Source organism: Plectrocnemia conspersa, unplaced genomic scaffold (genome assembly GCF_051122295.1).
Source record: "Plectrocnemia conspersa isolate PC_06_02 unplaced genomic scaffold, ASM5112229v1 ptg000005l, whole genome shotgun sequence".
In the NCBI taxonomy this organism is placed as follows: domain Eukaryota; kingdom Metazoa; phylum Arthropoda; class Insecta; order Trichoptera; family Polycentropodidae; genus Plectrocnemia; species Plectrocnemia conspersa.
In genome coordinates this window covers 17,047,144-17,065,942 of record NW_028277169.1, presented here as the reverse complement: position 1 = coordinate 17,065,942, position 18,799 = coordinate 17,047,144, and the positions used below count along the sequence as shown (strand labels likewise).

Here is an 18,799-nt window from a genome sequence, read left to right as displayed (position 1 = left end):
TTAATTAAGTCAATGACTATTTATAAAGAATTTTAAGCGTTGGAGCTAAATGTGTAATGAAATTTTATAAAAAACGGTGTAGAACGAACATGGGGTTTACTTACGTGACTTTTCATAATCACGTATAATTTATATTAAAATATTAATTAAAATTTTATATGTTAAAAAAAATTAAAGTGGATATTCAATTTTCTATAAATTACACAATCACGTCTAGTATAGTACTAATACGTTTATGTCGTAACGTTAATTTTCATAACGAGAACGTAAAAAATCGCACCTATATGGAACACAGAAATCGTTACGAAAAATGCGTAGTCACGATCGAGTTTATCGAACTTATATGTATCGTATGTGCTGTGATACAAAAGAAAATTCCTGGAAAATGTTGGCGTAATGCGTAACATACCCGAAATTACATATTCCAGACTGGCTAAGTATTTATGTATTGCAAATAATATACGCTTGATTTACGCGTACGCTGCGAAAACAATACAGGATATTTGGATTAATATAATATACAAATTTATTTATGAACATATCAACTTAATTAATTTATAAATATATGATTTAAAAATAGATATAACTGAAAAAAAATTACGCATATATCAGATTTCACCGTTGGTGACAAACGTATGTAACTAACTACGTAGTTAAAAGTGAAAGCCTAATCCGTCTTAAAATTGGATTCAGATAATTTTGCGACAGTCTGTATTACAGCAAAAAATATGTAAATTGCTGTTAAATCAGATATATATAACCTTACTGTATTTAAGCTCAAGGGACTGAAAAAGCTCCATTAACCATTTCTTAAGCCTAATCTAATTATTTAAAGCTTTTGTGATTTTAATGTACGAGAAATACGATAAAGGCAAAGCTAGTGTCGTCAAAAGTTTGACAGTGCGATAAGGTCCACGACAGTTTCTAAAACTGAAACCTATTCATATATAATATAATGCATAGTACCTAATAATATATTAATAAATTTACTGTTTAAAAAATATTATAAAAATATGTATAACGCGGTATTTTAAATACATATGGCAAAAAAATAATCAGGTGAGCACAAAAGCGCAATTGAGCTCTACACTTCGTAAAATGATTCGTTATTTTTATAAAATTTAAGATAATAAAACTTTCCAACATTTTGTTTCTGTAAACAAACGAATTCTGAGAATTTCGATCATAGTAGATACCACCGATAAACATTATATTCACAAATGTTTTTCGAATGTCTCATTGTCTCGCATTTCGAAACAAAATAAAGATGAATAAAGAATCATGGATTTCGGAGTGCCACTAGTCACTCGGGTACATTTAGAGAGAAAACGACTACCTGTGCTGCTCAAGTATACAAATTGTTAGCTTTGTGCGGATTTGCATATAAATAAAATAACTATAAATAAATTACCCGTAATCAAATTATTGAACTGATTAAAATCAAATCTTGTTTTCGTTCAAAATGTTTTGAACCAAGCAACGAGTTCTGCAAATTTCGGTCATAGTAGGCACAGCCTATAAACATGTTATTCACAAAAGTTTTTCTAAAGTGTAAAAACAGTTTTTCGTTGAAAAAAGTGTCTCATTGTCTCGACTTAGTGCGCATAAAAGATTATGGATTTTGGAGCGAGATTTTATATTGAGAGAAAAAAGCGATAAACCTGACAGCCCTTCAATATAAATTCAGGAATGAACAATAAAAAAATATGTCGAAATTCTCCTCTACTTATGCACTATAGAGAATATTGCATTAACCAGATTAGTTTTTGTTTTTAACCCGATTCTTACAAATTTACCTGATTAGCGCAATAAACAGGTTAGTTAACTTATAATACCTTTAAAGTAGTATTATATAAAAAATAAATAAGAGAATGCACCGCAATAATTACGCGCATCGCTTCTAATAATAATCAAATTCAACGCAATATGCATTGTCGTCGGTTGACTTTCACACAATTTAGATTAAATTGCATAAATTACTAAAATTAAGCGATCTATTATATACTATAGTAAGCGTATTGTTGTTGTTGTGGTACGTACAGTTTATTTCGGCTTTCCCATAACCGGTTATTATACTAATATATCGGTTCCGGCGCCGGTTTTACGTAACCGTTCTTTGACTCGATCGGTTTTTTGGCAACGAGCCCGCAATAGTTAATAGTAACTTTTTTTCGTAACCGAAACGATCTTTTTTACATCGTGCGAAAATTAAAACGTATTGTTTTTTTTTTGATTACGCGGAAAAGTCTTTAATTGAAATTTTCGCGAAAAGTCGATGAGAGTCGACGACCGAAAAGCAATTCAATTTCACGCCGTGTTAAATAAATAATTTCACTTAATTTGCATTTTCTTAATAAATATTAATATTATATTTAATTATTATTATGTAATGATTAATTAAGCATATGAACGTGAATGAGCTAATTTGAATAGATCAAAATAGACGTGCGTAGAGTTCTAAGAACGGTTCTAATCTTAGATTACTGGAATGAGGTTGAATTATTCCTGAAAAACAATTTATATACATATGTATATAAAAAAAATATACAGAAAATTAATTTACCATACAGTAAAAGTGTTTTAAAACGACTCAATTAAAATTACAGATAGAGAAAAACAATCTAATTAACACACATAGAAGATAACATCCTCACCACTGCTAGATTCACAATTTAAATTCATGACACACTCGTTTAATTCGTCACACGAATTGAAACAATCACACTTTCCATCTCGTGAAAATTCTCATCAAATATTTTTATATTGCCTTTTGTATTTTAGACTAATTTTTTTTTAATTTAAAGACTATTCCCACGGACAATAATAAGACACATCAAGGTCGAGGGTCCGGCACCTGTCTCAAATAGAAAGCTACAGATTCGTGATTGATATGAGAAATTTGCAAAGCCACGATATAACTTAAGTCTAGTAAATTGCGAAGAAAGCTGACAACCTCATCTCGTAATAAAAATATAACAATAATATAAAAAATAGCAATTCACATCCACAGATGGCGCTATAAGAGAGCAGTGAAAACTTTTCATTTACACCGCTAGAGCGCAGCACTGTAACCAATCTGAAAATTAAGCCCACCTATCATCAAACTATAAAACTAATATGTTTATTTATTTTTATTATTTCACCGGTACAACCAAATTTTAAAATACACACATATCAACAGTAAAAGTAATAATTAGGCATGATAATTATAATTCTGAGACAAAGAAGATAGGATATAGATAAGATATTTATTTAATCACTCCCTCATGGTAATGAGTAAAAATAATAATTAAATGAGCACTAGAATAAAAATTCTGAACAGAAACACATTGAAAATATATAAGATAAAATAGTGATTTTTACACAAAGTTGTACAGTTTTATATATTGATTGGTTTCCCGTTGCCTTTTATAGTCAGATTTTTTTAATTAGAGACATCTCTTGTACAACATTGTCATTATATTATTTTTTATAATAAATTATTATTATAAAAGTCCTTTAATTGTTGCATTTAGAATATGACTCTCTATTTGTAGAATATATCAACTAAAATATGAAATATTATTTCAATAATAATTCAGACATTAAGTTATTTATCCCATAGCGAGAAAATATATTATAGAAGGTGGAGAAAGAATTTTATATAATACATATATTAAGCTTAAGCAAATTATTGAGCTCGATTCGTTCGTTCTTCGGTCGTGTAACAGCAAAAAATTAAAAAATATGATCAAGGAATTTAATAAAATTAATCTATAACAATAAATATTATATTAATTTGAAAAGGAAGTAGTGAAACTACAGTGACTAATCTAATGCTCATGAATAATATACCAGGCCTGTGGAGTCGTTAAAAAAAAACACGACTCCGACTCCGATTCCGATATTTACCAACAACACGACTCTACTTCGACTCCGACTCCGACTTCGACTCCGACTCAAAAAAGTTTAATTTTATCAGGTATTTTTGGTGTTTCTCTACACGTTTATTATTCATACGCTATATACATTCATTATTACGCAATTAAAAATTCATAAATTTCATAATTTAAAAAATGCTCGGAGTCGCTCATTTTTCACAACTCCGACTCCGACTCCAACTCCGGCCAAAACACCACGACTCCATGACTCCAACTCCGATTCCGACTCCGACTCCACAGCCCTGTAATATACGGTAAATGTGTCGTTTTTGGTTTAAGTTTCGTTCCAGAATTTACCCTTAAAATCGCTAAACAAGAATATATACATAGATTTTTCTGACAGTATGAAACAAAAATATACAGTACCAGAGAGACGTAAAGGAATTCTATATTATTTCATTCCGTTTGATGCGAAAGTTATTCTCGATTTGTCTTCAGTCGTGTAACAACCCCAAATAAATAAAATATGGCCGAGAATTTTAATATTTATAATTAATCTAAAACGGGGCATTTTATGTACATTTAAAAACTACAGCGACTAAAAACACATGTTTAGTATATGGTTAAGGTGTTTTTGGCTTAGCAACATTTGTGTTTTCGATAATGTATATTTAATAGTGTGTATAATAATGCCTGGTAAATGCAGAACCTTGAATAGGCTAGAAATAACTTGAATAAATATTGAATAATGACCAATAAAACGATATATATCCTCTCATAAAAAAGAAAGTGTTAAAGCTTAAAATTTGGGTGCCGCGTGATTTGTTAAAGTTAATAGATTGACTCTATACGTGTAGGTCGATTATGTGTGTTATGATCCAGTGTATTATGAGGTTTTATAAAATACATGTCAGCAATCTAATTATTTCAACCTAATATTGATTAAAAAACTCACATTTAGTTAGCATACAATACACTACTTTCCACCACGATAATGCCAAACCACTAAACAACAAAAACAACATTCTTCATACATTCCAGATTTCATCAAAATATCCCCAAATGAGTTTTTTGCATTTAGCTGAAGGATGATTTAAAAAATACAATATATGGGCAAAGGCAAAGATAAAATATTATTTAATAGATATTGTTAATATCTAAAAAAATATATTTTAGGTTTAAAAAACACAAAAAGAGCTGAAAATGTATATTAAAAATAACTCAGCATGACAAAAAAAATAAGCAAATTAAAAAAAAACGCAGTTTATTTGCCTTATTTGTAGAAAAATATATAATTTGTTTTTTAAAACATGCAACCGAACTAAAGTAGCTAAAAACCGCTTCTCGAAACTAGATTAGAACTGCTTTTGGAGAAAGAGGGAAAGTGCAACATTTCAGTGAAAATTTTGGTGTTTTAGTTCCGAGAACCGCTTCTCTCCGGCAAACACTAGAGAAACTAGAGATTTGAATCGCGGAGTTGTGATAGTTTAGTCTTCGCTTAGGTAAGAAGTAAGCACGAATCACAGAGAGAGACTCGCCTTTCATCCGATCATCTCCTACCGTAGTAGATGGCCTGACGTTGGGGCTTCGCCCTTGACTGAATAAGCTCATACAAAAATAATACTCCAGAAATTAGCCACTATAGGCGCTCTTAGAGATTGCAGCCTCTAGATCTGCATCCACATAGAAAGGCCCCTTTTCGAGGGCCAGCCACGTGTCCTCCAGATAACAAAATACAACAGAGAGCGTCTTACTGACCGTAGCTCTAGTCTGCGTTCCCAAACACCGTGTACTCGTTTCTTTTTGTAAAATATATATTATATAATGTAATTTTAAACTAAATATATCTGAATGTGATAAGACTTTATGTTTTTCTCAAACCAACATAAGATCCCGAAACTACTTTACTTTTCATTTGATCACGAAAAGAAAAAGGTTAGAAATATATTTTTAAAAGCCGATACATTTCCTAAATAATTGTCGCGAAGCCTTCGAATTATTAAATAAATTTAAGCGTTATTTACAAAAACTGCTGTTTACTTGATAAAAATGATAAGTAACATTACAAATATCTTGTAAGAAGTAAGAAATAATTACAATGATAATCGTTGTAATAGTTAAAATTCTTTAAAAAATATATATTTGTGTTTTCTCTCCTATATAACATCTAAAGTTAAACACATTTTTTTAAGCAATGCCTTCTCACGATTCTCACATCATTCCTCACATCTACTTACATTGAATAAATACCTATATATGCGGATGGTTTAACGACTTAGAAAGTTAACTGTCTAATATGGTCAAACAATCTATACTTTAATATAACAAAATAAACGTACGTGGGCGTTTGAGTGTTAAAACAATTACCACACTCGTCTATTGAATTAGTAAATTAGGCAATATTTTCCTAAAATAAATAAATATACACTATAAAATCGAAAAATTCTCAGGTATGTTATATAATGCGACGATCATAAAAATATTTATATCGGTCACGTTGACACGCGTGTTTATTCAATATGTTGAGAAATCATAGTAGTGTTTTAATCTGGCACATGTTATTAGACATATAAACAGCATTAGCACATTGAACATGGAGTCGAATTATGCAATGATTTTGAAAAAGTATCAAAATTGTCATCCCATATTACAAGGCGACCTTAACGGAAGGTTAACGCGTAGATGATTTAAGTAGGTGAAAGGAAACAGGATATTGCAGAATCTGCATCCACGTTGTCTCATTTTTTGCGCTCAAAAGTCACGCTCTATATATAAAAATAGATGGGCAACTATAAAAGACCTTGGTTGTGATGATGGTGATGATGAAGAAGGGCAACGTTTTCGTTTTCGCTTGAGGTCACGAAAAAGCGCATACCGGTTAGCCATTGATCGCTGACCAGATTTTGCGGTCGGTCGTTAACTTGTTAACTACAGCCTTCGAACACGAAAGTGTTAAGTGCGCTTTTTAACGTGAAACTGAAATTTATATTCGTAAATACATAATAAAAAAAATCAGGCTAGAAGCGGTTCAAAATAATAATTAAAAAATGACTGGGTGTGTGCTTGGCTTTCAGCAAGTTTAAACGTTGGTGTATATTATAAAAAGAAATTCGTTTAAACTCAAAAATATTTAATGAAGTCATAAATTAACATCGAATGGTCTCCGTTCCGTGTTTGGGGTCATAGTTAATTATTAAATTGCCCTTCGTGACACGTCTCTTATTTAACTCGCCATTACGTACGTATCACACGCGGTTCGTCATACTTTCGTGTGCTTTATTAAAAGAAAATTACACAATCACACACGACTGCGGAACTACACGAAATTATACATCAAGGCAGATAGAACTTTGACAAAACACAACATTGAGAAACAATATACAACAATTAAATAATGACCATCACAAAAATGTTTAGCAATTTTGTATGAAAGGAATAACTTAACTGAACATTGTAACCATGGAATTAATAATAATAAAATAAATATGTGACGTCTTGATTAAAATATATGTATAAATTATATATTGTACATCTTCTGTTGAAACATGACAGGTGTTAGTCCAATGCGTTATGCCTGCACTACACTCTCTGAAAGTTGTCCGAACCGAAGTTACAACTGAAGTCGGCCGAAACCTACGACTTCGAGTAAGCGACCACACCGCCGCAAATTTCATATGCCGTCCGGACGGCGGCTTCTGTCACGTACAGCTGGCATATTTGCGCGCGATCGAAAAATGTGCCAAATAATCGCAATTTTTAAATTATCATATTATTAAAATTACGCTAATGATAATTATAAAACTTTGTGTGGGCACTTACCAATACAATATCAGTAAAAACTTTTCTGTCGTAAATATTCAATTTTGTCGGCTTTTGCAAAATGCCATAAGGCATAAAAATGATACTTCAGAATACGAACACCACATCTGTGACTATCCTAGAATTTGTCGCCATCGATTCTAAATAAGAATTCGTTATGGTGTGACATTTATATAAACCGATCTAGGAAAATACATAAGGATATTCGAAACGTTTTTTTTTAACAAAATCTAGTACCACTAACTATTATTTAATTATTTAATTTTATATGAAAACAAATATAATAACGATATCCGTTAGAATAACATACTATCAAAAATATAATTATCCCTTTTGGTACCCTAAAATATTCAAAGATGTCAGTAAGAGTCTGTTGAAGTCCCAGATAAGCATGTGGTATTATAACTTGACACACGTGACCACGATGCAGCGCTCGACATGCGTGTTGACCATAGGACGCCTACGCGCATACTGAAATTGAACCGAGTTACTCGTTCTATCTCAGTTTGCGAAAAAACATATCATTATCTCTCTCACTATCGTCACTTAACACGCTAGAGAGCGAAAGGGGAAGTATCTCACCGCTCGCGCTCGAAAGAGCAGCTCCGACTTCAGTTCGTTTGCCGACAATGTTCGGAAGCGCTCGAAGCTGGCCAAGTCGACTGAATTACCTCCACTTTACCTTCGGTTCTCGGTAACCTCGGACAACTTCCGATAGATTTTAGAGCGGACAGAACCGAACTCGACCGAAGTAACCCACTAGGATTGAGACTTTTATAAAGTTGTATCAAAAGACTTTTAATGTTATATATGTTTGGTAAAAAAATAAATAAAGGGTGCTTCAAAGGTGCTTTAAATATTTTTGAACTAGACTTTTGAGTTAAAAATATGGATCAATATCATAATATAACTGCTATCAAATATATTTCAATTTCAGTACCTTCCTAATTTAATGATTAAATTGGGTCGCTTCTTTATGCGCAGTTCTAATATTATGCAAACTAAACAAAAATAAAACCGTGTGATCTAACCACACACTCGACCTATTCACGCTTCATTACCTTTTCTTTATGTATTTTACATGAAGCGCTTGATTTCAGTGAAGCTGAACGGAGATGTAAATATGAGGTAAATTAAATTCATATAGAGGCAAAGAATATTTTTACAAAACTCCGTCTGTCATCTTAAGTCATTCCTCAAATTAGGCAACGTAGAAAGCAGCGTGGGTCGTCACGACTTACGGGCAATTTACTTTAACGATTATTAAGACAATTGATTTTTTCTCACACATAAAAAGTATAAGTAATTGATTGAAAAAGTAATATATTTTTAGGCACTAACCAAATAGAACGTTGCCAAAAAAGTTCGATAATAAATAATGGCAGCCATAAATTTTCGTTCGGTTAAGGCTTGCCTATTTGTCAGATGAGTTTTTTTCTATTTAACAAAGATGAAAAACTTACCCTTGAGAGGTTGTACCCTGGGAGATAGCTGAGTGGCTGATCTCCTAGGTATCGGTTTTCTCGGAGGAGTCGGATTTTTCGTAAGTGCGTTGTTGACTGTTACTGGATTCGGCGGTGTTCCTCCTGCCAACGAAGAAATCACTCCAGGCTTCTTCACTGTGGAACAAAAAATATTTGTAAATTACCTTGAGCTATAATTGTGTTGACTAGCGCTTTGAACTTATTAAAATTGGGGTCAAAAAAGTTGGCGTAATGACATTTAACTGCAAATGCTAGCAGGTGAGTTAAACAATTATATTGTCATGTATATTATGTTATATGCTATATTTTCATGATAATAAATGTGTGTGTTGTTCATAATTTAACTCCTAAAATTAAATTAAATTTTATTAATTCTTATATAATTTTTTTTTGATTCAGTGAAATAAACACATACCAGATTTTAAATACTCGATTAATATATAATAGTTTCCATACGTACTCTAATGTTAGTACCGTATAATACGTAAAATACATGGAATCGGTCATTATTGACAATTAACATAAATTACCGGATGGTCGATAATAACAACAAATAATCGATCTATCGCATGTATGAAATAACAACCGATTTAATGAAGAACCAATTAACAGTATACCTACAGTAAAAAAATAGTCAACCGGAAACCGACGTTTGTTACGCGAATTTGCAATTTGGTGGATTATTCGCAGCAGATCGAGCGTGGACCGGTAAAAATAGATAATAAAAAACAGTACTACAACATAATGTGACGACGTTGATAAATTAAAATATTGCTTAATGCGACATGAGAAAGAACGCCGGTGTAAATAACGGAGCCGCCAAACCGTATCGACGGTCATTTTTTTATATTGTGCCAATAAACCAGTGACGGTGTCTAAGGTGTTGTTAAGTGTTAAATTTCATAATGAAGATGTAATTACCTATATTCATAGAAGACAAAGTATTTCTCTATGTACTGCAGATAGCGGTTAAAAAAGCGTTTTAAACGGGAAATGCTAAAAGCGACTTATTTATATGCGGGTCATTCGATCGTACTGTGGAAAATTGTATCTATTAGCAATTTCACTATAATACATATTTTAAAAGTATATCCGTTAACTGTTTCACTTTGCGTATACTTTTAGGTCGATATGTAAACTTGTATATATTTTTTTAGAAATTTTTCAACACATTACAATCTGAGCTTAATATTGACAGTAGATATGTGTATGTACGATCATTTAATTTTCTTAACAGTTTAAATTTATTATAACAGAATAGGGTTGTATTAACCTATTTATTAACAGACAATTCTGGACAAGATCTGACGAAAAGAGTAACATATGTATATGAAAAAATAACTTAACCAACAAAATGTTCCATAAATTAAATACGTAAAGTAGAATTAATCGTTTTTATAAATGTGAAAACCCGTCCCATTATAATAAAAGCCATAATTATGACAATAAAACAATAAATAAGTACTTTCTTATACTATAACTATACCGCTAACATCTTAAGGGATAGAAGATCCGTAGTGAATGAAGTAATTACAATGTTATTTTAATTCAACAGTAGTTTCTTCTAAATCAAGAAGTCCAATTTTCAAAGAACCTTTTTTTGATCAAAAATAAATATGTAGAAATATTTTTTAAATTCACAACCAACCGCTGCATTCTTTAAGCTACTGCATAAAAGAGAGTGGGTCTGTGCCAGATGTTTGTACTATAGATATAAATGCTTTCTTGGAAACTGTTCTCAACTACTCTAAACAGCCTTCGGTAATCTAAAAAATACAATAATAAACAGTCTTAAATATAAATAAAAGTTTACATATTTTTTTAGATGCTGATTACTGAAAAAATAATAAAAAAATTCGATCACATAGTTTCTTCACAATTCATCATACTTTTAGTATAATGAAAAGTACAGTGAAACCGTTTTTATGTAAAATACATACATACATATTTATGTTATATTAAATAATTATTTTAAGTCTGTTAACATTACGAATCACAATCATAAGCATTTCCCCCCAAACAAATTAAAACTAGCATAATTACAACAATAAAACTAGTGAAAACAAGTTTAAGCCAGTTCACTATCCTGTTTCCTCAGTGCCCACACATTTCCCCTTCTGTATCTCTCCGGTCCCTTCGTCCACCTACAGTGTGTATTTAGTATAATACACGTGTCATAGTGCTTTAAACTTTGTGAAACTATTTTTTAGTTACACAGTGTCACTTAATAGTTATTATAATTGTTTTATCACGAGGATATATTTGTGGCAATTATATTGTAAAAACAACAAAGAAACATTTCAGATTTTGTGGAAAAATTGTACTTTCTTTATTTTGGTATTAAGTTGGGGGATGAGGACAAGCCTCTCATAACTTTTGTTCAACTTGCGTGGAAAAACTGAAGCAGTGGTTTCAAAGTAAAAAGCATTTTGTGAATAGCCTTATGTGATAAAAAAAGTAATTTTTAGTAGTAGTAATTTTTAGTATCAGTAACAAAAATTGCATAAAAATCCGTTTTCAAATATAAAACGATTTTCAAAAAAAAGTTTTTTGCAGGCCTGTGTAATCAGATAAGAAAAAACCGCACCGCGTGCGAATCGGCAGATTGCAAAAATGTATGGGAGCTATCCACGGAGTTTGTCTGTCGGCGTTTTTTCAATAATCCAAAAATATTTTTATCTTTATCTTGTTTGAAATATAAAAAATTTAAAGTAGCAACAGCAATTATAGACAATTTTCTCTACGATTCGGGTATAAATACGGGAGCCCGAAATTCTTTCGTAACTCGAAGCTCTGTAAATCAATAGTTAATCGATCCGTTCTGGTCTTTTGAGTATTAGCGTACATTATAACAAATCTTCTCCTATTGAAGTTTGTTCTCACAATAATTTACAGTATTATTAAAATCTCATACTACATATTACATATATTCTTTTTATCAAAAATCGAAAAGTTAAAATTAGAACTTTCATTGTCTAATCATAAGCATACAGTTCATCTTATATTAGCTTATTCCACAATATAATTTAGTTCACTTAATCTTTAATAGTCCATATTAGCTTAATCAGACTGCGAGAAACACAGTGATGATTATGTTCCATCCTTAATGGAGTCATTATGTCTGTGATATGGAGTTAGGCACGATATTGTGTGATTATAAGGTATCGGTTGAAGGTTAATGCATTGCCGACAAAGGGTTATCGACACACTTGCATTATGTGTGCTCAGGGAGTAGAAATGGAGCGTTTAGCATGTCGGTGAATTTGCTGCATCACTTCACGGTTGATGCACCGGGACAGGAGACGCACTCAGTGAACACAGCCAACTGACGTCTAATAGAATACGCCTAGAGTGCTATCTATGCACTTGAATGTATCAATTAAAGCAAACATGGAAAGCAACTTATGTTATGATTTGTAGCAGATAATATTTTGTCTGCCATATACTAATGAAATAAACACTAAACAATACTTTTGTGGTGAAAGTATTATTTAATTAAAAAAATCAAACTTGCAATGAGAATAGGTCGTACACAGTTAGCCTTCAAGTTAGTATAAGTAACCTTTATGATATGTAAGTCATAACAAACACCATTGTTGAAAGACCTTCAGTGCTGCAGCATGGTAAGGTTCGTTAATCGCGATGACCATGATCAAGGATTTCGCCAGCAGAAGTCTATACAAGTTTGAACTAAATTTTGGGGATTTATAGTAATATATCCACATTAAGGTACTACAGATAATAATAATTATAAAGAATATCAGGTTGTCCTGTTAGTAGTTAATAGTAGTAGTAGTATTAATGATGCTATTTAGTTAATTTTCGATATTTTCAACCCTAAATCAAAAATGGCAGTGGAGATAAAATAATCTTAGTTCAGCTATATGAATTTCAACTCGGTCATAATGCGACAATAGCAGTTAAAAACATCTGCAACGCTATACATTTTTTATGCGATCAATTGACGCGGCGGTAAACTGCTAGCGATTAATTGCTGGCGGTAAATTGCGGACGATAAATTTTACTATACTCCTCTTTTTTCAATGAACTACTTGCTATACTTGAAACAAATTTAATATTCTCTGATTTTTGTTTTTAAAAGAGACAGGGTGTATTAACTAGACATTTTTGATATTATCGTGTATGCTGACTACCTTATTTTGCTACCATCTGCACATACGTCAGGATAGGTAAAATACCAGAAATGCTATGTGCAAGTTGGTGCGATTTGGTGGCAAGCATTGGATTTTGAGCTTTAGAAAATATAATTATTGTAATGATTTATTTATATGGAAATAATTAAAGTGCATCCATTTTTTTAATTATTTTCAGCGCTATTAATTATATTGAACAAAGTTCATGATATGCTAAATGACTTTGTTTTCAGGTCTATCTGACTGCTACCTATCTTTTCTCATTCATCCCTAATATCCCACATCCACATCCTTAAAATGATAAGTGACGCTGGATTTACTCAATCTCGGCTGTCACTCGTGACAGCCCAAGTAGGAGGTCGAGCTTAGTTTTGCGTCGGCCGAAACTTCTGGCTGTATGACTCGTTGCTCGGGGTCTCAAACGCACAGCCAAAGCGAAAGCAGAGCTTGTTTGTATTTAACCCAACTACTTACATACTTTATAGTCTAATTTAATGGTCCCTAACTTATTAGTTTTTAAAGGAGCGGGTGTGTATTAACAAGTCTTTATATTTATTAAATGCTTCAGTTAAATCAAAAAATGATCAGCACACAAATGCTCTTAGAATGTCTTATTTTTTTAGAATTTTACACAGCATTAACTTTAGTAGCAAAATTATTAATAAAATATGAGGTTAATAAGGGAATAGCATAAACCCCCAACTATTATCATGTGAGTTGATTATTAAAGAACAGACTCATATTAAAACTTCTATGGCAAGATCTACTAAAGGATAAAAAATTTGAAGTCAAATTAGACTACGTGAATCATCATGATGACATAAATTTTAGTAATAGTTCTAAATAAAAAACTTAAGCTCAAATGTCACCCAAAATATTAAAATAGCTGTAGCACAGTGGAAATGACAGATCAGCTCAGAAAAACAAAATAAAATTGTATAAAAAGTTTTAACGAAAGAATTAATTATATTTCTATTGACTATATATTACATAATTTAATTGAAAAGTTAATTCAATTCTGGAATTTATATAGGAAACTGTTATAGCGAAGTAATCCAACGTAGCTTAGCGTTCCACCAAGTTATTCAGTTTCAATTTGTATCCAAGGTTTATCCACGAAATTGTATTGCATAATCCTAACATCAACACAAATGTTATTAGATATACTTATATAATACAAACATACGTCTAAAATAATTTTATGTTGAAAAATGTAGACGTTACTTGGTCTTATATGTATGTATGTTTCTGCATTAAATCTAATAGCAAGATAAGGCACGTTGCCTACACAAAAAAACGACTAAGGAGAGATACATTTTTCTAAAGATTACTTTTGCGATATGTTTTCTGCTAAAAAGCAAATTTTGTTGACCTATGCCCACGTTATTTTTTATTGCCTATTATTATGAATAGGCTTAGTGGTAATACTTAAAAAAATACTATATGCAAACACTGCTATGATAAATTATACACACACATATATAATCGATACGATACTGACCTTTCGACGCCATGGAAATAACATGGCACGCCAATTGTTTCTCATTGTTACGAATTGACACACTTCAATTATTCAACCATTGCACTGTAAATTATTCGATTGAACTATACACATACACCAAAGTTTAAAAAAACTCAGTGAAAGTAATAAAATTATAAGCAAAATTCATGACGAAAATGTGTTTATAATTTAGTTGTAAATCGTTATCTTATCGGAGAAAAACATTTGGTTCAAGTTGCATGTATAATTTATTTATATGTGTTTTTTAATAACATATATTATATTGTGCTTATAGTAATTTTTAAACTTTCTAATAATAGTAAATCGTAAAAAAAGGAAATAGAACAACGCGTGTGTTCATATGGATGGCCGATGGCTCATTTTGATAAACTCGAATGTTTTCTATGATACTTGTTTTATATTATATAAATATTTATGTGTGTGTTTTGACCTGTATTATCACTACTATTATTATAGAAAATGACCTCAAATGAATGATCTTGAAGTATTCCATAATAACAATAAAATTACACGCCAATTAACTCATTGTCAGTGCTAATATAATATCATGAGAATCTCGATAGTTAAAAATAACTGTTAAATTAAATCGAGCAATAACAACTGTATAGTAATAATATTATATAAAACATAGCCCCAAAAATATTTTTTAAATACATATTTTATAAACTAAATCCGCAACTCGCTCCATTAAATGATTAAAACAATGTAACCCTTTTCCACATCACCCACGTATAATAGCCCATAAACTCTGTTTATTACAGTATTAAAAAAATTCAACGAATAAGCACTCTTTCATATACATACAATAAAACACACATTTACAAAACATCACACATCCAGAGTAATTAGACTTATGAAGCAAAACTAATTATTTCGCCGATGATACTGAAAATATAACGGCGACCGACAACAATTAAGCGATCAAAATCAAAGAAGTTAAGCGAAACAAACAATTACGGTTCACGTTTCGCATCCTAGTACGTAATGGACAAACCGTGAGCCTGTAAACGAATATATGTACATTTACGTGAAAAACCTCGACGTGTGTAGAATTAATAATACACAATGTATTATTTAATTTCGCAATGCTTTATAATTTGCAGTTATCTTTTAATCGCATTTTTGTTAAAAACAACCTTTTGTTATATAATTACTGGTATTATGTATGAGATTTTTAAGTTTACTCACACATGAAGGTTGTGATTAATGAATATGTATAAATTAAATCTGATTAAAAAACTTCCTAAGTAAAACGATCTATCAACAAACAAAAGTCAAAAGTTAACCAAAACTTTCATTCGTTAGGTTAATTAAATTTGTTTAAATATATACACGAAGTTAAGAGTTATTATAATTACAGGTTATCAAAACTTTTTTAGCGTATCACAACAATATGTTTTTCACGTTTTCTTATCCTTTTAGAAAAAAATATTTTATACTGATAAAACAATTTGAACAGATTTTTTTATGACTGCTTTTAAATGTATTATACTAATACTTCGATGAGTTATATTATCGCTTTATATATCAATTTTAATCATATCAACTACGACTGATTGATCATTTCGATATTAATCGAAGGAATCAGAAAAGTATTTATAATGGCAATTTCCAAAAAAACAATATGGGTTTATGTGATGTTCAATCTTTAATACATAAGCAATTATTTATATTAAATCGCTGCTTCGTTGTGCTAGTTTTTAGATCACTATTTGCTGTTTTGATTATTCAAGTATCGTTCAAATCAATTTATATGTTATTATTACTGTATAAGAATAGAATCTGAGAGTAGCCAAGTGAAAAACATTCATATAAAAAACTTTTCAATTGCCTCAATTTGTATTGTATAAATTAATCATTATAATCAATAGATTTGACTATAAATTAAAAAGACAGTAATTTCGCATGTGAAATGTACAGATTGAGATTGGAAAAATATTGCTGTAAGTATCTCACAGTACATCTCTAACTACATACGTTGCACATTCATATAGGTTCGGTATTTGTCAATAGATGCGTAACTAAAAACTAACTTGACAATTTCTTTATCTACCATTTTATTTTTTACGAGTCCTATTGATATATGATAATTGAGCTTAAGTGTATCTACAATACTTGAACTTAAACTACTTTCTTAATTGCGTAAATGTACACTTAATATTAATGTTTTTGATTAATGCTATCTGTATTTGAGTGGAGGAAAAGCAAGCAAAAACTTCTTAAGAGATGCGTAACTAAAAACCTGCGTAACAAGATATACAATTTTTGCATTGTGTGCCTAAATGTTGCGTTACTTTTAGAAATCATATTTTTTTAAAAAGCAAAATTAATCCAAACCGATTTAATCAGTATAATATTAAACAATATGGTATTGCGTGACCTTATCAAGTTGGACAACTTCTTTAAATTAAATTGAATTTTGTGAAAAAAATCGCGTGTGCTGTCAAATACGTCTTTTATAAATAAAATGCTAGTTTATCTGACAAATATATTAACTTTTTAAAGAAAAAGATTCATTTTAATTTTTATATTACTGTAATATCTACTATGTATAATAGAACATTTATGATCTTATATATTTATTTTGAAAAAAAGCGGATCAGACTGGCTATCAAACTATTTACATGATATATTATTACGGCATGGTTAATCGTAATTTAGCTTAAAAAAACTGCTACTAAAACAATGAAACATTAATTGGGAAGTGTAATACAAAAATTTGGCCCATAATGACTTCTGGCCGAAGCCTTATGCTTGCACTACACTCTTTGTAAATTGGCTAAGGTTGGCCAAGGACGGAGAATATAGTAGGTTACTTCGGTCGAGTTCGGTTCTGTCCGCTCTAAAATCTCTCGGAAGTTGTCCGAGGTTACCGAGAACGGAAGGTAAAGTGGGGGTAATTAGCCAGCTTCGAGCGCTTCCGAACATTGTCGGAATTATTTTCCGAGTCAAAGGGACCGAAGTCGGAGCTGCTCTTTCGAGCGCAAGCGGTGAGATACTTCCCCTAACGCTCTCTCGCGTGTTAAGTGACGAGAGTAAGAGAGATAATGATATGGTGTTTCGCAAACTGAGATAGAACGAGTAACTCGGTACAAGTTCAGTATGCGCGTAGGCATCCTATGGTTAACACGCATGTCGAACGCTGCATCGTGATCACGTGGTCAATTTATAATACCACATGCTTATCGAGGACTTCAACAGACTCTCAATGACATATTCGAATATGTTTGGGCACCAAAAAGGATTAATTATATTTTTGATAGTATATTCTTCTAACAGATATCGTTATTATATATTTTTTTCATATAAAATTAAATAATTAAAAAATAATTAGTGGTACTTGAATTTGTTGAAAAAAATTTTCCAATATCCTTATGTATTTTCCTAAATCGGTTTATGTAAATGTCACACCATAACGAATTCTTATTTAAAATCGATGGCGACAAATTCTAGGATAGTCACAGATGTGGTGTTCGTATTCTGAAGTATCATTTTTATGCCTTATGGCATTTTGCAAAAGCTGACAAAGATTTTGCGTAAATTGAATATTTACGACCGAAAAGTTTTCACTGATATTGTATTAGTGAGTGCCCACATAATTTTTTTAAATTATCAGTAGCGTAATTTTAATAATTAAACAATTTAAAAATTGCGATTATTTGGCACATTTTTCGATCGCACGCAAATATGCCAGCTGTACGTGTCAGAAGCCGCCGTCCGGACGGATGAAATTTGCGGCAGTATGGTCGCTTACTTGAAGTCGTAGGTCTCGGCCGACTTCGGACAACTTCCAAAGAGTGTAGTGCAGGCATTATGGTGTGCGCCCGATTTTTTTTATTAAACTGCGATATAAATAAAGTAAAGTTCAAAACTGATATCATTTTAGATAGTAAATATTATAAATTCCAACTATTTGCATCGTAAAATATAGTAAAACTAAAAATATTAGAATAGTTTTCA

General features: G+C 31.2%; 1 protein-coding gene across 2 annotated transcripts in view; it reads right to left on the bottom strand.

The window, feature by feature from the left end:
• toc (toucan) overlaps positions 1 to 18,799 on the bottom strand; it is a 117,225-nt gene that overhangs the window by 39,998 nt on the left and 58,428 nt on the right. For both annotated transcript variants that reach the window (XM_088186362.1, XM_088186363.1), the window contains one exon: positions 9,143 to 9,298. In XM_088186362.1, coding sequence (XP_088042488.1) covers positions 9,143 to 9,298 — 156 coding nt within the window. The remainder of the gene's footprint in view (positions 1 to 9,142; positions 9,299 to 18,799) is intronic.